The sequence below is a fragment of the Neopelma chrysocephalum genome, unplaced genomic scaffold (genome assembly GCF_003984885.1).
Source record: "Neopelma chrysocephalum unplaced genomic scaffold, ASM398488v2 Primary Assembly neopelma1_138, whole genome shotgun sequence".
Classification (NCBI taxonomy): Eukaryota; Metazoa; Chordata; class Aves; order Passeriformes; family Pipridae; genus Neopelma; species Neopelma chrysocephalum.
Window position 1 is genome coordinate 1,962,622 of NW_020897800.1, and position 23,115 is coordinate 1,985,736.

General features: G+C 62.5%; 2 protein-coding genes across 3 annotated transcripts; both read left to right on the forward strand.

Annotated features, from left to right (window-relative positions):
* Positions 1-211: 211 nt before the first annotated feature.
* HINFP (histone H4 transcription factor) lies at positions 212-5,473 on the forward strand. The gene is made up of 9 exons (XM_027699527.1): positions 212-449; positions 1,132-1,358; positions 1,511-1,622; positions 2,085-2,237; positions 2,831-2,908; positions 3,000-3,120; positions 3,211-3,349; positions 3,447-3,571; positions 4,199-5,473. Exons 1-9 carry the CDS (start codon positions 287-289, stop codon positions 4,749-4,751), a joined length of 1,671 nt encoding a protein of 556 aa, XP_027555328.1. The 5' UTR covers positions 212-286; the 3' UTR covers positions 4,752-5,473.
* A 4,912-nt stretch (positions 5,474-10,385) lies between these two features.
* Positions 10,386-22,898, forward strand: ABCG4 (ATP binding cassette subfamily G member 4). Of its 2 annotated transcripts, none has more exons than XM_027699451.1 (15): positions 10,386-10,769; positions 12,224-12,461; positions 14,642-14,759; positions 14,835-14,967; positions 15,218-15,268; positions 15,417-15,562; positions 15,841-15,964; positions 16,187-16,301; positions 16,497-16,636; positions 16,735-16,833; positions 16,958-17,126; positions 17,637-17,737; positions 17,910-18,068; positions 18,188-18,306; positions 18,392-22,898. In XM_027699451.1, exons 2-15 carry the CDS (start codon positions 12,233-12,235, stop codon positions 18,615-18,617), a joined length of 1,929 nt encoding a protein of 642 aa, XP_027555252.1. In that variant the 5' UTR covers positions 10,386-10,769; positions 12,224-12,232; the 3' UTR covers positions 18,618-22,898. The 2 variants fall into 2 exon arrangements, with proteins under 2 accessions (XP_027555252.1, XP_027555251.1); XM_027699450.1 differs by lacking the exon at positions 10,386-10,769 and adding an exon at positions 10,860-10,973.
* Positions 22,899-23,115: the final 217 nt, after the last annotated feature.

Consider the following 23,115-nt stretch of genomic DNA (forward strand, 5'->3'; position numbering starts at 1 on the left):
CTCAGCGCGGCGGCGCCGCTTTCCCGGCGGGCCCACTCGGGTGCCGCGCGCGCGGCGCCTTCCCGCGCGGCGATTGGCCGGCGGGCCGAGGCGAGGGCGGTTCCCATTGGCTGTCGGGCGCGGTCCGTCGCGTTCCGGAGCCCCCCTGCGGGGCAGAGGCGGGCGGAGGGGCGGCGGTGCCGGAGGTCTCGTCCCCGCTCTCCCCGCACCCCGCGGGGCTCCGAGCCGCTCCCGGCTGGCCGCAGGAGGCTTCGGTGGCTCTGCCCGGCTCCGGGGGGCCCCGGCCATGCCGCCGGGCCGGGCCGGCGGGAAGGGGGCCGTGGTGCTGCAGTGCGAGTGGCAGCAGTGCTCGTACGTGGCGGCGGGGATGGAGGAGTTCTGCGGGCACGTGGCGCAGCACCTGCAGCAGCACCTCCCCGGCGAGCACCGCGACGAGATAGACCCTCTGGGTAAGGGGCTGGAGGCCTTCTCGCTCTCCAGTGCTCCCCGACAGGAGGGAGGAGCCGGGGGGGGGCAGGAGTCGGGCTCTGCTCCCAGGGAACAAGGGACAGGCTGTGCCAGGGGAGGGCCAGGTTGGATATCAGGAGGGGTTTATTCATGGAAAGGGGCTGCCCAGGGAGGTGGTGGAGTCCCCACCCCTGGAGGTGTCCAAGGAAGGACTGGACGTGGCACTCAGGACTCTGGGCTGGGGGACAAGGTGGGCATCGGGCACCTGGATGATCCTGGAGGTCTTTTCCAACCTGTGATTCCACGAGAAGAGAAGGTTTCTGGCCTCCTTCCTCCTCCCCTCCCTGAGCAGAGCTGTGCTGCCTGTTGCATTTTCCTTCCCCCAGCATTGGCTTGGAGATAATTTGGCCTGTCACATGACCTACCTTCCCAGGGGAGGCTGCTGGGCTTTTTTGAAGTGTAGTTACTCTTTTCCTTCAGAGGAAGTGAAAAATACCAAGAGCAGCAGCTGGCAAAGGCTGTGTGTGCTCAGGTGGGGAGGCACCGAGTCTCAGCAAAACCCCCGTGGTGTTTTTTCCCCCCGGAGGGTTTCCCCCTGACCAGTGGACTGGGTGATCTCAGAGGTCTTTCCCAGCCTGGCTGATGATCCTGTGATTCAGGCTGTGTGTGTCCTGTGTGTTGCAGAGGAGTACACGTGCCTGTGGCAGGACTGTGGGTTCTGCTCCCCGGAGAGCCCCTCCGACCTCGTGCGCCACGTCTACTTCCACTGCTACCACACCAAGCTCAAGCAGTGGGGGCTGCGGGCCCTGCAGAGCCAGGGGGACGTCAGCCACTGCCAGCTGGACTTCCAGAGCAGGAACATCATCCCTGAGATCCAGGAGAACTTCCTGTGCCTGTGGGAGTACTGTGAGGTGAGAACAGGGGGCTTGGTCTAACCGAGGGAGGGAGAGCAGCTGCTGCCCTGCACCCCGACCTGCTGGCTCTGCTGGGGCCTGTGTGAAAGCACCTGAGCTTGTGCTGATCTCTTTTTTTGACCCTGTTTTTTTCTGTCCTTCCTCCCCAGAGATCCTTTGATAACCCCGAGTGGTTCTACCGGCACGTGGAGGATCACAGCTTCTGCTCCGAGTACAAGGCAGCAGGGAAGGAGAACCACGTGGTGCTCTGTGGCTGGAAAGGTTTGTGTGTGGCTCCAGGGCCAGGGCTTTGCACGGGGCTGGGTTGCAAATGTGGTACAGGAGAGCTCTCTGCTCCCTGGGAGGGTTTCAGGGAGCCCCCTGGACCTTCAAAACTATGCGTGTCCGTGGTGCTGACAGGGACATGTCCTGTAGGATTTGCTTCAGGGCATCCAGCTGAGTGCTTGACAACGAACTTCTCATTAATATTTAATTAGTCCCTAGAAGAAAAGGCTGGAGTTTATTTTTATCTGTAATTTCCCCCTGTGTTTGTGCAGTTGCCTAAACTGCTGGTAGGGGTCGTGCCAGTTGCACACCAGCAACCTCACCCTGCTGTGCCCCTGCTCCCTGGGCTTTTCTGGGGCCTTGCTGCCCCAAAGAGAGGGAAGAAGGCTGGTAATCAGTCAAGGCTGTGTGTCGTGGCCCAGCTGTGAGGGGTCTCACTGTGCTGTTGTTTGTGCCCAGACTGTGACTGCAGCTTCAAGGGCCGCTGCAAACTGCGGGAGCACCTGCGCAGCCACACGCAGGAGAAGGTGGTGGCCTGTCCCACCTGTGGGGGGATGTTTGCCAACAACACCAAGTTCTTCGACCACATCCGCCGTCAGACCGCCCTGGACCGTAAGCCAGGGGGCAGGGGGGGATTCCTGGGGCTGGGATGTTTGGGAAGAGGCCTCCAAGGTCATCCAGTCCAACCTGTGCCCAATGTCCCCCTTGCCACCCAGCCCAGTCATTCCTTAGACACCTGCAGGGATGGGGACTCCAAACCTCCCTGGGCAGCCCCTTCCAATGCCTGACCACCCTTTCCAGGAAGAAATTCTTCCTGATGTCCAACCTGAACTTCCCCTGGCACAGCTTGTGTCTTCTGAGAAGTGTCCTCTTGCAGAGGCAGGGTTGGAAGGCTCACACTGTTCAGCCAGAACTGTTCCTCCTGCAGAGTCCCAGGCAGCAGCACTGGGATTTGCTGGCTCAATTCCCTGTGTGATGGTTGCTCCCCAGTTTCTGCCCTGGGAGGCTGTGCCTTTTGGTCTTTGCAAGTGTTGTTCTGGGTTTTTTTCAGTTTGGCTTTCTAGTCAGTGCGTGCTGTGTCTGCCTGCAGAGAAGGGTTTCCAGCTCCCCTGTAACCACCTCTATTTCTCACTTGCTGCTCTTTGTGCTGTTCTCTCTGCTCTGATCTCCTTTCTCACCACCCCTCCCCTTCCTCCCTGTCCCAGAGCAGAGGTTCCAGTGTTCCCACTGCTCCAAGAGGTTTGCCACGGAGAGGCTGCTCCGCGACCACATGAGGAACCACGGTGAGTAAAGGCCCCTTCTCCCAGCTGAGCCCCTGAGGAGTGAGTGCTCTGCCCTGCTTTGGGGTCACATTTCCCCCTGTCCTTGGCACAGTGAACCACTACAAGTGCCCTCTGTGTGACATGACATGCCCCCTGCCCTCCTCCCTGCGCAACCACATTCGCTTCCGGCACAGCGAGGAGCGACCCTTCAAGTGTGACTACTGTGACTACAGGTGAGGGACAGGGCTTTCCATGCTCCCAGAGGCAGGTGTGTGCCTGTGCTGCTGTGTTCACAGCTCTGTTCCCTCCCCATTGCCTTCCAGCTGCAAGAACCTCATTGATCTGAGGAAGCACCTGGACACGCACAGCAAGGAGCCGGCGTATCGCTGTGAGTTTGAGGCCTGCAGCTTCTCTGCACGGTCCCTCTGCTCCATCAAGCTGCACTACAGGAAAGTCCACGAGGTGGGAAGGCAGCAGAGCTTGTATTGCTCCTGTTACCCCGTGTCAGTCTTCCCAGAGAAGCTGATTCCCCCTTCATGCCCCTCTCTGTGCCCCCCAGGGTGACTCGGAGCCCCGGTACAAGTGCCACGTGTGTGACAAGTGCTTCACACGTGGGAACAACCTCACTGTGCACCTCAGGAAGAAGCACCAGTTCAAGTGGCCCTCGGGGCACCCTCGCTTCAGGTACTGCCTGTGCTGAGCTCCTCTCTGCCTCCTCTGCAGGGCAGGGGACTGCTGGGGTTGCATCCTGTGTCCTGCTGCAGCACAGACCTGGCGGTGCTCGGACTCTGGTGTTTGTAGTGTGCTCAAGACCCTTTGCCCACTGTCTGAGCAGTAAACATTCAGTGGGATCTGGCACAGTGACAGGGCAGTGCTGGGAGGCATCTCCAGCCCTGGGTCAGAGATCTGGGGCAAGGGCAGCAGTGGGACACTCCTGAGCTTGGCAGGGGCAGCTCCAGCTGTGCCCCTCTGGAGAGAGCTGCTGCAGGTCAATCCCTTGGCAGGTGCCTCTGCTGCATCCTCCCTAGGAAACTCCAAAGGGTTTGCAGAGCTGGGAGGGGAAGAGGATGGACTTCAAATGCTCCCAGTGAAGCAGAGTGGTGGGGGGAGATGGGCTGGGGGGATGATTGAGGCTCGTGGCACAAAGCTCAGGAGCTGCCACGTGGGTGTGGGTTTAGGGCTTTTTATCTTACTAGCACAGTATTATCTATGCAGCACAGGGCTTTGAAACCTAGAATCCCCCTCCCTTGGCTGTTCCTGTCTCCTGGGAAGGGGAGTGTGACTGTCCATCCCCTTGCCTGTGTGTCCCAGGTACAGGGAGCACGAGGACGGCTACATGCGGCTGCAGCTGGTGCGTTACGAGAGCGTGGAGCTCACAGAGCAGCTCCTGAAGGACAGGGAGAAGCGTGGGGAGGCCCTCGAGGGCCCAGCTGAGTGCGTGGTGCTGCCTGAGGGGGAGGGCAACCTGCAGGGCATCATCCTGGAGCCGCCAGCAGACGCTCCCCTGGCAGAGGAGAACAGGGGCTCTGAGCTGTGCCCGGCCCCGTGCTCTGCTGGCAGCCCCGAGCCAGCACAGCCCAGCGCCTTCCAGGGAGCTGCACTGTCGTCAGAGCAAGAGCCCAGCACCTTCCCAGGGCCAGCTTTGTCCTCAGAGCAAGAGCCCAGCACCCCCAGCAGCCCCATCATCCGGGTGGTGAACAGGACCAACGAGCACGGGGAGAGCGAGACTGTGTATTATGTGATGGCCAGCACGTCCCCAGAGGAGCAGGGCACAGCCCCTGCAGGGCTGCCTGTGGAGCTGGAGGAGAATGTCATGGACAGGCTGCAGAAGACAGCAGAGGAACTGGGCATCCAGATCGTGTGAGGTGCCCCCAGGCCTCTGTGCGTGGGGAAAACTTGGGCCTCCGTGGGATGCGCTGGTGGGGGAGGTTGGGGGGTGCCTGGGGGAGAGGCCTGGGCTTGTCTTCACCCTGTGCTGCCCCAGCCTGGCTGGCTGCTGGTTCTGGGCAGCATGGGCAGAGGGGAAGGATGGGTCTCTCAGCTGTGGATCGAGGGATGTGAGGCTGGGAAGGGCTGTCTGTCTCCTCCTCTTGGGGATTAGGGACTAGCAAGCCTCTCCCACCCTCCCAGGAGGTTTGGCCTAGGCCTGGCCTGGGTAACTCGTGGGTGATGTGGTCCCTTGCTGAGCCCATTCCTCAGCCAGGCCCTTTCCAGGCTGGATGGTGTGTGGAGCAGACACTGGTGCTGAAGCCTCTTGCCTGGGGAGATGTGTGGCCTTTAGCAGTGTCCTTCCCCATCCAGAGTTTCTCCAGGGGATGGCAGTGCCTTGATCAGCACATCCCTGCACATCAGCTCTCCTGGTTCAGCTGGTACTGGTGGTGGTGTTGGCACCCCCGATCCCATGAGTGTCTGGGAGGAGAGGGCTGGAGGTGCTGTCCCTTGCAGGCCACTGCAGCACTGGGACACTGGGGAGCTTCCCTTCTGCTTTTGTCATTCCCTGGGTTTCCTCCCCACATTGGGGTTTGGGCTCCTGGTTGGGCAAAGTGTACCTTGGCACGACGAATAAAGATCAGGCTGCCAGGCTGAGCAGTGTCTGGTGTGTGTTCCAGCCCCACCCCTGCCAGCTGTGGTGTGAGGAGGTGACACTGGGGTACCCTGAGCCTGCAGTGTGGGAGGTGGGCACTGAAGAGCTGCCAGGATCTCCTGACACCGTGCAGCTGGCACTGGAGTGTGCTGCTCCATGTCCCCAGAGGTGGCACTGGAAGGCCAGGTTTAGCTCTGGCACTCCCGTTCCTGCTGTGGGTTTGATTTTTGCTGCCTCCTCCAGGGCTGTCTGCTGCCTGCTCTGGCCTTTTTTGAATACAGGGAGTGGCCTGGATTTGTGAGCAGAGCCAGCTTGTCCTTTGTCGAGTGACTGGACAAGGACAGTGTGAATTTGGGGTCCCTGAGGTGACCTTTGTGCCCTCCCTACCCCGTGTGGAGGTGCTGAGCCCAGCTGGAGGCAGGGAGGCACCTTGCTGGACGCTGACTTTTCCCCCTTGCTCCTTCCTCAAGCAGCTTGAGCAAAAGCTGTTGGAATTCCAGTTTAATGGAGGAAATCCCTTTATCCTAAACCCTTGGCCATCTGCTCACTTTCCAGTTGCACCCACTGGCTGTGGTTTGGTGGCTGTGCCCTTGGGGTGGGGCAGTGACGAGCAGCCCTGGGTGAGGGGCACTGAGCTGTGCAAGGTGCCATCCAGGGGCTGGGTATGGAGCAGGGATGAGGTGGGCAGAGCTGCCTGAAGGTGTCCTGGGGCTGGATCCGTGTGTGAAGGGCCATGTGCACCCCTGCACCCCAAAACTGTGCTCTCCAGGGGTGTGGGGCAGTAGAACACAAGTAGGGCCATGTACTGGGCACCCAGTGCTCAGGGGGTGTCCCAGCAGCCCTGACAGCACAGAATGCCAGAGGATGTTCCTAGATCCAGGCAGAGCATCCCTGGGCTTGGAATGCAAGGTTCAGGCCTTGCCCAGCATTCCATTCTCTGCTCCCTGGTCCTTGGCAGAGCTGGGCCAAGGATACCTTCGAGAGAAGGGCCCCGTGCCAGGTTTGCCTTCGCAGCACTCCCAGCCTTGGCCCTCATTCCAACGTCCTGCCAGAGCCAGGGCTGTGCCTGCATTATGTTGGATGGAGTGGTGGGTGTTGGGAGTGGAGGAGAGGCTGTGGTGGCTGGGAGTTGTCCCTTTAAACACTGGGTCCAGGCAGGGTAATCTGCCAGAGATTATCTGCTGGGGAGAGGATTGGCATTAGAGGGAGTGTCTCCTCCCTTTCCCCATGTCCTACAGCAGCCCCTGTCCTGTGTGTGTATGGAAAACCAAGTTCACTTTCTCCTGGGCGAGCAGAGAGGGGGGTCTGTGGTCTGAGGGGTGAGGGGAGGAGGGCAGAGTGTGCACCATGGCACTGGGCCTCCTCTTCCTCACCCTGCTGGCCACGCTGGTCTCCTGCGAGGACCCAGAAGGTAACAGGGCGTTTTTGGGGGGATGAGGGGCTTGCAGGGTGCCCCAGAGCTGCTGGACCAGTCTTCCCCAGTAAGGAGCAAGACTTCTGTCCCGCCCCTGTGCTGGGGCTTGGCACAGGGGAAGCAGGAGCAGGCGTCTGGGAGTGAGGGCACTCACCACAGCGAGGGTTGGGGGTGGGCTGAGAGGAGCTTTGGTGGGCTCAAACACCTCCCTGTGGCACCCTGAGGGCTGGGGAGCTGGTGGGAATGGTGCTCCTCACCCCCCAGCCTTGCTCTCAGTGGCACCAGAAGACCTGGATACCTACTGGTCTGGCACAGCCCCCATCTGCGTGGGGGGCTGCAAGGGGAAGCACAAGGAGCTGAAGAGGAGCCAGTGTGGGAACGGCAGCTGCTGCTGGCTGGGCTACAAATCCTTCTGCAGAGGTAAAACCAGAGTGGGAAGAGCCGGGCGGGGGTCCCGGGGCTGCTGCAGGGCTCGGCACGGGCAGCCTGAGGAGGGCAGGGTTTATTCCACACACACACACACACGTGTGTGAGTCCCTCCAGCAGCCTGGTCCTGGGGCCACGTGGGGACACATATCCTGCCCGGCCCCTGGTCCCTATCCGGGACCCGCAGCCCTGCCTGGGGCACCCCTGGGGCTGCTGTTTGCACGGGGCGGTGGCAGGCGGGACGCTCGATGTTGGCAGTGAATTGCGGGCGGCCCGAGGCGGATTTCAACTCGGTGGTGCACGGGAACGACTGGTGGGTGGGCTCCGTGGTGCGCTACAGCTGCCGGCCCGGCTTCCTGCTGCTGGGGGACCCGGTCAGCGCCTGCCAGTCCGACGGCCGCTGGACCCCCAAGCCCTCCTGCCTCCGTGAGTACCACGGGGGGCACGCCGAGCCCCCTGCCCGCACGGGGACGGGGCTGCGGGAGTGCCCCCGGCACCCCTTTCACCCTGGGAAAGTGCCCCGCACTGGGCACCCTTTGACGCGCCCTGTCCCTGCTCCCGCAGGGATCTGCCTGCGGGGTCGGATCGAGATCAGCGAGCGGGACATCACCGGGAAGTGCTCGTCGTCCTGCGGCTCCCAGGCCCACCTGGGGGCCTCCCTGAACCGCGGCTGCATCAAGATCTCGTCCTGTGTCACCAAGCGCTCGGGCTGGGCGCGCTGGTTCCAGCGCTGTGACATCTGCGAGTGCGACTGCCACGTGCCCTGCGGTGAGTGCCGGCGGTGCCAGCCCCGCCCTGGGGCCGCTGCTCTGCGGGAAAGGTTGGCACTGACTCCTGGGGGCTGCAAACAGCTCAAAACCTGCTGCCTTTGCTCCCCTCGCAGGTTCCTCCAGGTAGAGCTGGCCCATCCAGGGCTGTGGCCCCGCGCTGAGGGAGGTTTCCACCCTGGGTGTCTGCTTCCCTCCACCACGGGTCTCCATTGCTTCCATAAGCTCCATCCATCCCAAGGTTGCTGTCTGAGAGGAGATGTTCTGGACTCGCCCTTGCAGGGCTGCCTTGCTGTCTGGCCCCATCCCAAGACTCTCTAGGGTCAGGGGACACTCACATCCCCTTTTGGGGGGAGGCAGCACGTGTGCATGTGCCTGCAGCAGGAGGATCTGTCCCATCAGCGCTGCAGGCTGGGATTTCTCCATGTGCCAGGGATTCCCTGCACACAGGCCAGGGGTAGATCTGCCCTCTGTGTTTGCTGCAGCCCTCAGGCAGAGCTGGAGTGTGGGATCTGCAGAGCAGCCTGGCCAGGGCTGCAGCACCCCTTGCTGAGGAATCAAGTGGGTCAAAACTGCCCTGGGAGCACTGGGGCCAGCACAGATAACTGTGAGGAAAGGTTTCACCTCCCAGATGCAAAATCTTTCCCGTGGGCAGCTCCACACACTGACTGCTGGGCTCCTTCCAGGGGGTCTCTGGTCCTGCCCTGAGAGCCCCTTTCCCCAGGGGCCACCAAGAGACATTTGGTTCCAGCCAGGAACAGCCTTGTGCTCCCTGAGGATTGCCCTGACTTCCCTAGGAAGCAGCAATGGAAAAGCCAGAGTTTTTATTCCCCCAGGGAAGGAGGAGGTGGTCTGGAGCACATGTGATGGCATTGCTGGGGGAGCTGGAGGACCAGCAGCACCGCCATGGGTAATTCAAAATATATTTACAGGAAACCACCCAGGTTTTCCCGTCATGCACAGAGGTTCTGCTCCCTGCTCTGTCCTGGGAGCCCTGAACATCCATGACAGAAGCAGGACAGGCTCCCTCTGCCACTGACACTGTCCTGAAAGTGTGTGAGCCACCACGGGGACACACAGCCACTGTAGGAAGGTCTTAGCTGGAGACCAGAGGGATGCTGAATGTGCCCATGGCACTGCCCACCAAGCCTGGCTTGGCACTGGACTCCATCCCTGCTTCCTTCCACCTTGAAATGACTCCCCAGCAGGATGCTGCAGCAGTTTCTGGTTGCTGCATGGCCACCAGCCTGGGCTCAGGATCTCCCAGCCCTGACTCGTGCAGCTGAGCAGGAAGGGGTTTAGCATCAAGGGGGTCCCTGCCAGGCCCACCTTGTGCCCACCTGCAGGGAAGCAGGGCTGTCTGGCACCGCACAGAGGGGGCCTGGGCTGAGACCTGCTAATGGTGAGTAGCCTGGGGGTGGGAGGCAGAGTGAACTGGGCGAGTACCAGGTGCCTTTTACTCCACGAGGAGATGACTCAAGACCTCCATGTGGAGCTTGGCTCCATGGCTACCTCCTCATGCCCTCCCCTGGCCCAGCCCGTGGGCTGCTCTGCCCCACGGCCCCCCCTGGCTTGATTGTGCTGTGCCAGGGGGCCAAACCACTGCCCCAAGCTGTGTCCCAGCCCAAGGCTGGCTGTGGGAGGGGGGGAAGCTCTCCTTGGCTCAACAGATGGTTTTTTAATTAATACTCTTGTTAGTGCCACTCATTTCCATATGTCTTTCGTGCTTAAGTGCTGTGGTGGGTGAGAGGTGTGAGTAACAGTGAGGATGGAGCCAGGCACGGTGGAGGTGCAGGGGGATGGCAGATCCTGCAGGATGAGCTGCACAGGGGAGGGTGTGCTGGGGGCAAAGCCCTGGGGAGCCAACCCCATATCAAGACCCTTTGTGGCCAGTTTTCACCCCACCAGCCCCAGCTCTGGGTGCCTGGGGTGGGTTTCCCAGGCACTGCTCTGTGTGGCAGCCCTGGTTTCACCCAGGGGTGGCTGCACCAGGGTCAGTGCAGGGTAGAGCGGGGGCAGGAGTGGGTTTAGTTGGGCTCACTCAGGGAGTTTTGGGGCTCGTTCAGGGGGTTTTGGGCTGAGGTGGCAGTGGAGGAACTGCGGCGGGGAGGGGTGTCCCAGATGCGAACGGGAGCAGGGGGGTGCGGAGACAGGGCTGGCAAAGCCCAGGCGTGTGCGCCGGAGATGCTCAGGGCCTGCCGGCAGACAGGCAGAGGAAATAGGGTCGGTCCCTTTAAGAGGATTTTTTCGCTGCCTGGCAGCGCTGCCCGCCCGGGCAGCCCATCCATCCATCCATCCATCCACCCTGCCGCCCATCCCGCTCCCCGCCCGGCAACACCGGCAACGGGGCTGGCGGAGAGGGGCACCCCCGAGCAGCGGGGGCTGCTGGCCACTGCGGGGCCGCCGCTAGCCACCGCGGGGGTGCAGCTAGCCACTGCAGGGCCGGGGCGACCCCCGCCCGCCCCGCCCGCCCAGCCCCGCGGAGGGATGGGGAGGAGAGCCCGGCCGGGGACCCCGGGCAGCGCCCAGCGCGGCTGTCGCTGCTGAGAACCTCCCGCCGAGCCGAACGGAGCCCCCCACCCCGCCCGGCCGGGCCCCCCGGACATCGCCCCTTTGTCTGCGGAGGAGGAGGAGGCGAGGCGGGGGCTCTGCGGGAGTGGAGCCGCCGCGCCCGCACCCGCACCCTGCCAGGTGAGGCTGCAGGAGAGCCGGGACCCCTCCCCGGGCGGGGGGGCAAGGGATGGAGGGGGCCGGCGGGGAGCGGGGATGGAGAGAAGGAAGAGCATCCTCGGCAAAGCCTTCCCGTCCCCACCCCGCGCCTCGGGGCTGGGCTAAGCCGCGCAGAGCCGCTTGCGGGGTTTAGCGCTCCGTGAACGCCCAGCCGGAGGAGTCAAGGTGAGCCCGAGGGCGCTCCGTGCCCGCTGCCCCCCCTGAACCCCGCGTTCCTGCACCCCGCGGATGCTGGGAACCCCCACCCCTCCTGCCCACCTCTCCCTCCCCGGGGCTGGGCTGGCTCCCCTCCAGCCCTGGAGGGGCTCTGCCCGCAGCGGGGGCTGGGCTGGGGGCTCTCCCGCAGCTCCCGGCCATCCCGCTGCCCCTCGCCGCTCCCGCCGCATCGAGGCACTGCCCGCAGCCCCGGCGGGATGTAGGTTAGCGAGGCGGGGGGACCCCAGCCTGGGAGGCGAGGTGGGCGCTGGGCACAGCCCAGGCTCCTTTTCCTGCTGCTGCAGGGCTCCCCGACCCCCCCCCAGGCTCTGAGACCCGAGGTTAGTGCGTTCCCCCCCCTGCCCGGCTCTGCATCCCCCCAGCACCGCAGAGCCCCCAAGCCAAGCGGAGGCACGAGGAGCTGGGCTGTGCTGCAGCCGGCCAGGGGAGGACTGCAGGCAGGAGGATTTCGGGCAGGTGTGGGGGTCAGCATCACACCCCCAGTTAAGTGCCGGCCTGGTCTTTGAGGCTGTGCTGGAAAGAGCCAGGGAGGTGAAATGATGAGCTGAGGGAGGCAGAGAAGGTCTGGCACTAGTAGGGCCCCCTCCCTGTTCTGTTAAGACTATCCCAGCAAGCCCAGGAGGACCCCGGGCTGGGGGCTAGTCTGTCCAGGACTGGTCTGCCCCAGGAGCCTGGGTGAGGCACAGCAGGCTTTGTCCAAGAAAACAGCTGGAACAGTCAGCTCGCTTAGGATTTCATGCCAGTGTTCCCCCAGGCCAGGCCAGGCAGGGTCAGTTCCTGGTGAGCCTTTGGGGACATCCAGGCGTAGGGCAGAACATCAGCTCTCCCACCTCCTATCCTGTGACAGACAGGACTGGGGCAGGGAGCCCAGCAGCCCCGGGGCTGGCAGAGCTGAGCACGCTGCCAGCTCTGCTGCCAGAGCCGGACCAGCCGCAGGAGGTGCATCAATTATTGACCGTGGAGCTGATCAGCTGCTCCCCGTGAGCCCCTCAGTGCAGAGGCTCGGTTGCCCCGTCCGGGTCCATCCTCCCATCCAGATGTGGGTGCTGGACCCAGCTGGGCAGCGCATCACAGGGCAGGGGGGGCAGTGAGGCCTGGAGCCAGCAGGGAAGGGTGAGAGAGGACTTGCTGTGGGCTGGTCCCTGCAGTCCCTGAGAGAGGCAGCCCGCTGCGAGCCCATCCCTGTGCGCTTCCCACAGAGCGGCAGGATGGCGGAGAAGGGCATGGATCCCGCCTGCGTCTCCATCGCTCTGGAGGACACGGTGTGCCACGCCAGCCCCCCGGACGCCCCGCTCCTCACCACCCACTTGAAGAAGGTGGAGAACCACATCACGGAGGCCCAGAGGTTCTCCCACCTCCCGAAGCGCTCGGCCGTCAACATCGAGTTCATCGACCTGTCCTACTCCGTGCGGGAAGGATCCTGGTGGAGGAAGAGAGGTGGGAGCTGGCGGGTGGGGAAGGGCAGGGCAGGGCCACCCCACTCCTGTTGTGCATGCCATGATCTCACCCTGCTCTGTCCCAGTGCCAGGGGCTGTTTGCAGCCCTGCTGTGTCTGGCTGTTGGTGCTGGGTGCCCGTGGGAGGAGGGAAGGCTTCGTGTCCCACAGCAGTTGCTGCGTGTCTTTGCTGTGCAATGCAGGAGGAAAGCACAGCGCATTCCAGGGAAACCTCTGGCCAGGGCTGCGTGGGGAGAGAGCTGGGGCAGAGATGCTGGGGCAGCCAGGGTGGCTGGGTTTCCCCAGCACTGCTGTTTGGGGTATGATGGCTGTGTGGGATGTGCCGGCAGCGGGAGACCCCGGGGGTGCCCCAGCTCAGAGCCTGGCAAGGAGAACGTGTGGTTTGCAGGGGATTTCCTCTCCAGTGGCTCCCTGTGCAGCTGAGGCCACGGTTCCCTTTGCTGTGTGTGACTCTGGCCGAGAGCTCAGGGAGGGGAGAGGGGAGGCAGATGGCGGCTGGTGGGTGGTAGTCTGCTTTAATTAGCGCTCTCGGTTAATGGGATGCCAATCAGGCAGCCCGATAAGATGGAGGGGGAGCTGATCTCCAGAAGCTGAAGGCAGGCAGGGATGAGCGGGGACCGAGGTCACAGCGCTGCCCAGAGAGGTGCCCTGCCAGCCAGGAGTGCTGGGTGGAGCCTCTGACCCCGACCCCAAACCAGGCTGTGCAGCTCGGGAAACTGAGGCACTGAGAGATGTGGGGACCAGCTCCGACACCCCAGAGGATGCTGCCCGCCTGTTTATTTGGGATGCTGAGGAAACATCCCGGGGGGAGCCGCGGCTGAGCCGTGGGTTGTGCCGTAGCTCCCGGGGAGGGGACCGGCTGCTTGCCTTGCAGGGAGGGAGGGGGAAAAGCTCGGGAAGCTGGACCCCATAGGAGATGCCGAGCGGTACCGGGGTCTCCCGGTGGGAGGGCCGCTCTTCTCCGCCAGGCCAGGCAGAGCCGGAGGAGCCGGCGGGGGGGCTCGCGGTGCCTTTGTCCACAGCCCCCAGCTCCGGCTGCCCCGCTGTGCTGAGGAAGGAGGTTACTGGCAGTCAATGAACGCGAGTAACCGCTGCGCAAGCTGCAGTGGCGCCGACGTGAGCAGCATGCGCGGTGCGGGGCCGTGCGTGGTGCCCGGGGGGGCTGCCGGGCACGCTGGGCTCTGCTGCCACCCTGCACAGCCCCCCGCCCTCCCCTCGCTGCCCCTCTGCCAGCGGGACCCGCTGCCGTGTGCGGGGTGCCAGCTCCGAGGGGTGCAGAGGAGCAACTGGGGATGCTGGTGCATCCCCTGTCCAACACCCCCCCTATCGTGGGCATGGACAAGCCAGAGGGGCTCCCCACAGTGTGGTGGGACCGTGATGGGAGATGGATTTATTGCCTCCCGTCCCACACCACCTGCCCCCGTGGGGCGCAGAGGGGGCGTGTTTCCCTCAGGGAGATGGTCAAGCTCGGTCCGTGCTCCCAACACCCTGTATCCTGTATCCCGTTGCTCTCCTGGCCAGGGCTGCGTTTTGGGGGCAGCTCCTGAGAGCCCGAGGCTGTGCTTGTTCCCTGTTCCCGACACATCATGTTCCTTCTGCCAGAAAATGCTAATCAGCTGCGTTTAAAGCGGAGATAATTCCAGGTCTGATTAGCAGTGGCTGCTGCCGGGCGGCACAGCGTGAATGCCAATGAAGGCAAGAGCTTCCAGCAGGATTGGGGACTCTGCCTGCCCTGTGCTGCCCTGCTCCTCCCCGTGCCTCTCCCCTGGCCCCAGGGATTGGGATCTGAAGACATGCCCAGGACCGATGTCACAGCCTGCTAATCTTCCTTAGCAGCTCTGTGACCTGACCCAGGGATTTCCCTGGTCTTTGCTGTGATCCAGGTCATGAGCTTCTTCAGCACTGGAAAACAGTGGGATCAGCCAAGGACCAGGGGCAGGGATGGTGCTGGAGGTGATCCTGCTGTGGCCATAGCCCTGGGGACGCTGATGGAGACGGGCCCCAGGCACATGCAGCCCCTGGCACGGCACATGGAAACCCTGAGGTCCCCTGGATGCCAGCTCATGGAAACCCTGAGGTCTCCCAGATGCCAGGATGGCATCGCAGTCCCTGTAGCCCTGCTGCCCTGTGAATCCAACCCCCTGCTGCTCTCTCCCTGCAGGGTACAAGACTCTCCTAAAATGCCTGTCAGGGAAGTTCTGCCAGCGGGAGCTCATCGGGATCATGGGCCCCTCGGGCGCCGGGAAGTCCACCCTCATGAACATCCTGGCTGGCTACAGGTGAGGCTGGGGAGGGCTGGGGGTGCAGGGCTGGGAGTCCTGTGCTGCAGTCCCTCACATCTCCTTTTCCTGCAGGGAGACTGGCATGAAGGGGCAGATCCTGGTGAACGGGCGGCCACGGGACCTGCGCACGTTCCGCAAGATGTCCTGTTACATCATGCAGGACGACATGCTGCTGCCACACCTCACTGTGCTCGAGGCCATGATGGTGAGCCAGGCCAGGCAGGAGCCTGCTGGGCTCTCTGGGCACCTCTGGGCTGTGTCCTCGGGCACTGAGCCCACGCTGACATCAGGCATTTCCAAGGGCTCTCTGGGTTGCGGGAACAGAATCCTGCTGTTCTTGCTGCCCTCGCCCCGAGCTGCTGCTCTGGGCTCTTGGCTGGGCAGGGGCCAAAGTGCTGCTGGGGCTGTTCCCTACATCTGACAGTTGTGTATCCCTGCCCCTCTTCTCCCTGCAGGTCTCTGCTAACCTGAAGCTGAGCGAGAAGCAGGAGGTGAAGAAGGAGCTGGTAAGTGCAGAGGGCCCAGACCCCCTCACCTCTGCCCAGGGTGGAGACAGTGGGTTCCTGAGGGGACCGAGGGGCTCCCAGCGAAGGGAGGTGGCAGGGATGGCATGAAAGTCCATGCAAGCCTCATTCACCATGGGCTGTCTCACAGGTGAATGAGATCCTGACAGCCCTGGGGCTGCTGGAGTGCTCGTACACCCGCACCATCTCCCTGTCGGGGGGGCAGCGCAAGCGCCTGGCCATCGCCCTGGAGCTGGTCAACAACCCCCCCGTCATGTTCTTCGATGAGCCCACGAGGTGAGGACACGGGGGGCCAGGGCTCCCCAGCACTGCCCAGCTGGGCTTCCCCTGCCAGGGGCATGGGGGTGGTCAGTACCCTCCAGTGCCCACCTGAGGGTGGGGTGGGACTGTGCCCAGGGGCTCCAAGAGGGCTGGGGCTGATGCTCCTCTCCACTGATCTGAGAGGAGGGTGCCCACAAGCAGGGGCATGTTTAGGATGTACTCCTCCTCCTCTCAACTCTGCCCTTCTCTCTCTCTCTGCTCTCTCCTCTCTGCCCCTTCCCGTGTGCCCACAGTGGCCTGGACAGTGCCTCCTGCTTCCAGGTGGTGTCCCTGATGCGCTCCCTGGCTCAGGGTGGGCGCACCATCATCTGCACCATCCACCAGCCCAGCGCCAAGCTCTTTGAGATGTTCGACAAGGTTTGGGCTTGGATGGGACACAGGGATCTCCAGGGGGTCCCTCTGGCCCCAAGGGCCAGGAGAGAGGCTGTGGGAGGTGGGGGGCTGCAGGCATTTGACCTGGGGTTTGTGTGGCACACAGGGGTCTGGCAAGGTGACACCCCAGGGTGGGGAGGTGGGTGGGAGCAGGTGACAGTGCCCTGGCTGCTCTTCACCTGCCGTATTCCCGGCTTTCTCTTGCAGCTGTACATCCTGAGCCAGGGCCAGTGCATCTTCAAAGGCGTCGTGACCAACCTCATCCCCTACCTGAAGGGTCTCGGCCTCCACTGCCCCACATACCACAACCCCGCTGACTTCAGTGAGTGCCCCTACCCCAGCTGGGGCTGCGCAGGGTGGCAAGGTCCAAACCCAGAGCCCAAGCCCTGGGGGCTGCCCGGTGTTCCTCCAGCTTGCCCAGGGGAGATGCCTGTGCCCTTTCTGTCAGGTGGTGGCTGGGGAAGTGGTGGCAAGGGCTGGCTCAGCACCTCTCAGGGGTCCTGTCCCCCCTCCACAGTTATCGAGGTGGCCTCAGGAGAGTACGGGGACCTCAACCCCGTCCTGTTCCGCGCCGTCCAGAATGGCATGTGCACCATGGCTGAGAAGAAGAGCAGCCCTGACAAGGCAGATTCATCATGCCCAGCACACTGTGGGACGGTGAGTGGGGTCAGAGACACCTCCTGTGGATGCTGTCCTAGCAGGGACCCCGCCTTGTCAGCTTGACCCACACCCCTGACTCGCCCGTGGCCTTGCAGGACGTGGATCACATCGAGAGCCACACGTTTGCCACCAGCACTTCGACTCAGTTCTGCATCCTCTTCAAGAGAACCTTCATCTGCATCCTGAGGGACACGGTGAGGGCAGAGGAGGCTGGGACAGGGCTCGGGGGATGGGGTCTGTTGGCCACCTGGGGCTGGCAGAGGCAAGGATTTAAATGGGGGCTGGAGGGGGCTCAGGCCGTGCCCTCTGTGCCCGCAGGTGCTGACCCACCTGAGGTTCATGTCCCACATCTGCATCGGGGTCCTCATCGGGCTGCTCTACCTGCACATCGGCAACGACGCGGGCAAGGTCTTCAACAACACCGGCTTCCTCTTCTTCTCCATGCTCTTCCTCATGTTTGCTGCCCTGATGCCCACCATCCTCACCTGTAAGGAGCTCCTGCCCCACAAGCCCCAGCCCTGCTCCCAGCCCTTGGGGTACTCTAGCTGAGGGCAGCGTGGGGGGCAGCCAGATGACTTGGACAAGAGGGGGGAAAAAAATGAAACAAAGAGGAGGGGAGGAAACTTCTGCTTGTGTGTATTGCATTTGCCCCCTGTTTGGCTGTGATGTACTTCTGGGTTCAGCAGAACGCTGGGTTATTTTTTTTTTCTCTGGTAAACTGTCTGTAAAGCTGCGTTTTCAGCCACTTTAACTCTCTTTCACTTCCTCAAAAAGTTTGCCTAAAAGCCCCCAGCTAAGCTGACTTTTCCATGAGGAAAGTTCCCAAATCAGTGTCAGATTTTATTTTTTTTCTCCTGATGAAGGTTTGGGCAGAGGCAGGAGGTTACCTGGAGCTCTGTGCTTGGGCAGCATCACCCCTGCCTGCACCAGGAGGGGTGGGAGTGGGGCTGGAGCCCCCCAGGACACTGCTGGCTGCTAACTCCTTGTTCCCACACAGTCCCCCAGGAGATGACTGTATTCCTGAGAGAGCACTTGAACTACTGGTACAGCCTGAAAGCCTATTACCTGGCAAAGACCATGGCAGATGTGCCCTTCCAGGTGAGGCTTCAGCTGGATTCAACCACAGCCCTGATGCTGCTGTGCCCTGTTGGCACGGCCGCTTGTCCCATGCCCGGGCTGGGCTTTGTGGGGTCCCTGCACCCTCCAGGAAGGGTGTGTGGGGTGAGCGTGCCCGTGGGTCCAGCAGGGTGGTGTCTGTGCCCCTGTGCAGGTGATCTGCCCCATTGCCTACTGCTCCATCGTGTACTGGATGACGGGCCAGCCCCCCGAGGCCACGCGCTTCCTGCTCTTCTCCGCCCTGGCCACCGCCACGGCCCTGGTGGCCCAGTCCCTCGGGCTTCTCATCGGAGCTGCTTCCACCTCCCTGCAGGTCAGATGGGGCTTTCCCTGTCTCATGGAGGCTTGCAAGGGGTCCCGTGGCAATTTGGGGGTGCAGGGGGGGCGGTTCACCCCTGGACAAGGATGTGACACCCAGCTTCTGCTCCCCAGGTGGCCACCTTTGTGGGACCCGTCACTGCCATCCCCGTCCTGCTCTTCTCGGGCTTCTTTGTCAGCTTCAAGACCATCCCCACCTACCTGCAGTGGAGCTCCTACGTCTCCTATGTCAGGTGGGACCCCATGCTCTGGCCAGAACTCCCTGTCCTGGGCTCCCACGGGGCTCGAGGTGACTCTCTCGGGTGTGCTCTGCCCCAGGTACGGCTTCGAGGGCGTCATCCTCACCATCTACGCCATGGAGCGCGAGGACCTGGAGTGCCTCGAGGACTTCTGCCCTTTCCAAAAGCCCATCAAGATCCTGCAGGAGCTGGACGTGGAGGAGGCCAAGCTCTACCTGGACTTCCTCATCCTGGGCATCTTCTTCGTCATCCTGCGGCTCCTGGCTTACCTGGTCCTCAGGTACAAAGTCAAGTCAGAGAGATAAAGGGGCCCCCGCGGCCACTCCCGGGCCTGGCCTGCTGTGAGGGACCCTCTGTGGATGGACACGGTGCTCCTGGCAGGCCACAGACCGTGGCAGAGGCACCGGTGGGTGCCAGCCAGGCCTGGCTCAGTCGAGAAGGGTTTTGAGACATCTCGGAACTGTTTTAACCTTTCCACACACACTCTTCATTGCAAAACGTTTTGTACAGCCCTGGCACGTGCCACCCTCTCTCTCTCTCCCGGGAACTGCTGGACCCCAAGGAGGAGGTTGGGTCCCCTCTTGTCACCCCTGGGACACCAGGGATGCTCCCCAGGAGGTGGCTGTGTGCCCAGCAAGGCTGAGAGGAGCTCCAGGATGCTCCAGGCAGGGGGGAGCAGCACCCAGGGGCTGGAGCTGGGAGGAGAGAGCAGCACAGCCCGGGCTGGGAGTGCAGCACATGGCCCCGTTCCTCGTCCTGGCTGGCACCACGTGAGTCAGTGCTGAGAAGAGCCCAAAGATGCAATAGGCCGAGTTGCACAAGGCTTTAGTGTTTCCTGTTGCTGCATCTTCTTTCAGCACAAATCTTCCCCTTTTTTTTATTTTTTCCTTCTTTTTTTTTTTTTCCACAAACCCCACTGCACCCCAGAGGGGAAAGGGAGCCAGCAGCCAGCAGGCAGAGGAGGACTGCGGCTCTGTCTCAGACTTCTGCTCTTGGTGCCATCCTCAGAGATGGGATCTTCAAACCCGGGGATATGGCAGGGTCTGCGGGAGTAGGACAGACCTTAGGGAGTCTCATGTTCAGTCCCTGCTGTCTTTGGGGTCTGAGACAAGAGGGTCTGACCCAAATCAACCAACGTGGAGAGAAGTGACTGGTCTCTTCGAGTGCTTGCATGGAGCAAGGAGGATTTATGTTCCCACACCCTGCCAGTGCCAGGAGGCTGGAAAGCAGGGCTGGGCTCGGCTGTGCCATCACTGGAGCCTCCACTGCAGGAGAAGAGCTGGCCCTGAGCCCTTCCTTTGCAACCTCTCTCCTCCCAGCACAACTGTGGCTGTCTCAGCAGGACAGGGCAGAAGAGCCTCGCTCAGCACTGGCTGTGCAAGGAGGGGATGGCAGGGACACCCAGCCTTGTCACAGTGCCAGCCTCCCTCCCAGGGTGACACTGTGCAGAGGGGAGTCCCAGCAGGGCCCGAACTGGAAACCAGGTGAGCTCTCAGAGCGGTTTGTTTGCAGTGGGTGTGACCCGGACACTGGGAAGGGCTCTGAACCTTGTGACTGGTACCAGGAAAACGTCCCTCTTGGCAAGTGTCTCCTCCGAGGTCACCTCCCTCTCCACACACCTTGCAGAGGGAAGGCAGGTCGGGGCACCCTGCTGGCTCTCCAAAGGAACTGAGCTGAGCCGGGAGCTGGTGGGACATCTGCACGTGCTGCTGTGCTGGGAACACAACCTGCTGCTTCGCTGCACAGCACAGGCTCTGTGTGCTGGCACTGGTGTCACTGGGCTGCACTGGTCACCCATGCACACAGGATGGTTTTTAGATGGGGAAGGCAGCTCTGCCCTACCCTGGCGTGCTGGCCCTGGGTCAAGTGCAGCCTGGGAGGTGCTGCTGCTGGCACTCTGAGCAGCCAGGGATTGCAGGGCAAATGCCAGACTTCAGCAAAGTCCTGGAGGCTGATCTTTGATTTCACTGGCTCGTGTTGGGACTGCACAGCAAGGTCTGGCTGGCCTGGCACTGATGCTGGGCACTCAGCAAAGCCGAGCTTCCCCTGCCTGGAGAGGTGGCTGCCAGGGATGTTTGGCCCCGGGGCTCTCCTGCATAGAGGGTCTGGAAGCAGGAACACACCCTGGTGCCCTTTCCATGCTGGGTATCGGGGTCTTCCGCAGGGGCTGTTGTTTGACTTATCACTATCCCTCACAAAATTCCCCTCTGGGAATTCCTCCTGGATCTTCCTTCACTGCCAGCCCCGTGCAGGGAGCTGTGCCAGCTGGGGGGCTGCAGTCTCCCGGGCATGACCACAGCCACAGGGGCACAGTGGAGTGGGGAATGGTCCCTGTGCCTGCTCTGTCACGAGGTGGATGGACGGGCAGGGAGCCAGGGGGATGGTGGGGTTGTGGGCTGTCACCCTTCTTCCACCTCCTTGTCCGTGGATCTGATGGGACTGATGCCCTCCTTCTGTCCTGCTCTTGAGCTGGGACTAGTTAACCCTGGCTGGGCTGAGGGTTTTCCCAGGATGGATCCCGAGCTGGCAGGAGGTGTCAGTGGGGCAGCCCTGCACAGCTCCTTCCTGCTCCCTGGCATTTGGGCCCTGCTTCCCGCACACCGGAGGCACTGCCATCCCCAGCGCTGTGTCCTGCTGCTTCCTGCACCTTCCAGAAGGTACCACCTGGACACCCCTGTGCCACCACTGCTGCTCCCAGGAGGACCAGGACAAGATGGGCTAGTGATGGAGTGGAGCAAAGGGGCTGCCAGCAGGCACCTGGGACTGCCACTGCCCGTGTCCCTCACGCACAGGGATGCTCAACACGAGGCTTTGGGACGGGCTGGCTGAGCTCAGAAGAAGGCTGTTGGGGCAGGTAGCTCCTCAGGTGGCTGCTGGGACCAGCCTGTCTGGGATGGGGCAGCTGGAGCTCCCCCAGGATGTCCAGGAGAGCTCAGCACAGCCGGGGCCTCCTGCACTGGTGAGTCACGGTGTCCCAGCTGAGCAGGTCCATGGCCACTGCGGGGCAGAGGGCCAGGACAAGCCCTGGAGCTGGAGGATGGCTGTGTCCCTGGGCTGGGCAAGGGCACTGGGGAGTGGGGGTGATGGGGCAGGCACCCCTCATCCCCAGGGCAGCAGGAGGCACGGGGAGGTGTTGATATGAAGCGGCTGTGATGAGTGAGGGATCTGGGCACCCTCAGTGCTGCCTGAGGAGTGAACTGAGCCATGGCCCCTTCCCTCCCTGCAAGGACAATCCCAGAGATGGTGGAAGGCACAGGGAAATGCAAAGGGAAGAAGTACGTTTGCACTGAGCCCCTCAGGTTGTTGTGGCTGGGCTGAGCACCTGGGTTTTATTGCCCCTCTGCTGCCCGGATGGTCCCCTCCCTGCAGGAGCAGGGCAAGGGGGGTTGTCTCTGCCCTGGCATGGCAGGGGCACGGGGTGCAGCCATCCTGCTCAGGGGGGCCCTCGGTGGAGCAGCAAGGATGCACTTTATCAGAGCAGGGAAGTGGTGCCGTGGGTGCTCCGGGATGCAGGAATCCCACGGGAGAACGCGTCTGGATAATCATGAGGAGTGTGATGGAGGAGAGCAGGCTTCTCCCCCCACACCTCCTCTCCTCTCCTGCCCCTGCCTTCCCTTGTGATGCACTTTGAGTGGACGAGGATGGGGGGTTCAAGCTGTGGCTCCAGCTCCCTGGGAACCAAAAACTGCTTCAGCCCCTTCAGCCCACGGGCACAGTTGCACCGGGTTCTGCCTCTCACAGCTGCAGGGAATGCAGGCAGGGCAGGCAGGGGGATGCCACTCACCTCCATGCATGGCCAGGCCACCTTTGTCACACGCACAAGAAGAGCAAATGCATCATCACCCGCCCGGGGTTTGCTGGAGGGGAGACTGGGCTAGAACAGGGAGGAGATGGGGCTTCTCCCAGGGTTTCACCCCTCTCCCAAATCAGGCAATAAAACAGTGTTTCCTTCTCACTGTGTGTGGACACCATTTGTCCTGTCCCTCTGCCACGGGCAGCCCTGGGATCGCTGAGTGTGTCCTTCCCCCTGTGGTTTTCCAGTCCTCACCGTGTCCACTCGTGCCGTGGGGGCTGCACAGGGGGTGCCTGTGAGGTACAGGGCTGGGGGGACCACGCAGAGAGGTGCAGCCATTGAACCCCACCTTTCCACACGACCACAGGTGTGAGCTGTGCTTCCCCTGGGGCAGTTTGCCAAAATAAGCTGCAGGTAGCCCCTCCAAGGCTGAGGGAGGGTATCTCTGTCGTGGTAGCTGGTCTGGGTGGTGTTTGTCCGGGTCCTTCTGCCTTGCTGGCTGGAGGCTGAGGAGCAGGACCAGGGCACTGCTGCCCACAGCTGCAGCCTGGCAGGAACCAGGCAGGGTGGAGGTGAGGCCCTGGGCCCTCCAGGCTGGGCTGCACACGCAGGTAAGTGCCCCGCAGGGACGGGGTGCCAGGCCCCAGCTCGCTGCTGGCGCTCACCGGTGCCCACAGAGGGTCCCAGGAGCTGTTGGGGCAGGAGGAGACGTTGTGGTTGATGTCGGTGTTTCTGAGGTGCCAGCTGTACTCGTTGGATTTCACACATCAATAAAACCTATATTTATAGTGTACTGCCTGCGTGTCTCGTGCTCCTGAGCGCCTCAGGGGGACACATGTGAGGGGAGAGGTGTGTGCCCAGGTACAGGGGGGTGAGGGGGCACTGTCTGGGCATTTGGGGTGTGAGCATCATTACCTACGTGTGACCACTCTGTCCCAGCACCCCCGTGGCTGCTGGGGAGGGCTGCCACTTGCCAGGACAGCACGCAGGGATTAAGCAGGGTGCATATG

Bases quoted from the DNA above. Each gene is read 5' to 3' on its own strand.
- HINFP (XM_027699527.1), top strand. From the start codon at position 287: ATGCCGCCGGGCCGGGCCGGCGGGAAGGGGGCCGTGGTGCTGCAGTGC. The intron at 1,623-2,084 runs GTTTGTGTGTGG...GTTTGTGCCCAG, and splicing joins GGTGCTCTGTGGCTGGAAAG to ACTGTGACTGCAGCTTCAAG. The intron at 3,121-3,210 runs GTGAGGGACAGG...ATTGCCTTCCAG, and splicing joins TGTGACTACTGTGACTACAG to CTGCAAGAACCTCATTGATC.
- ABCG4 (XM_027699451.1), top strand. From the start codon at position 12,233: ATGGCGGAGAAGGGCATGGATCCCGCCTGCGTCTCCATCGCTCTGGAG. The intron at 12,462-14,641 runs GTGGGAGCTGGC...CTCTCCCTGCAG, and splicing joins ATCCTGGTGGAGGAAGAGAG to GGTACAAGACTCTCCTAAAA. The intron at 14,760-14,834 runs GTGAGGCTGGGG...CTTTTCCTGCAG, and splicing joins AACATCCTGGCTGGCTACAG to GGAGACTGGCATGAAGGGGC.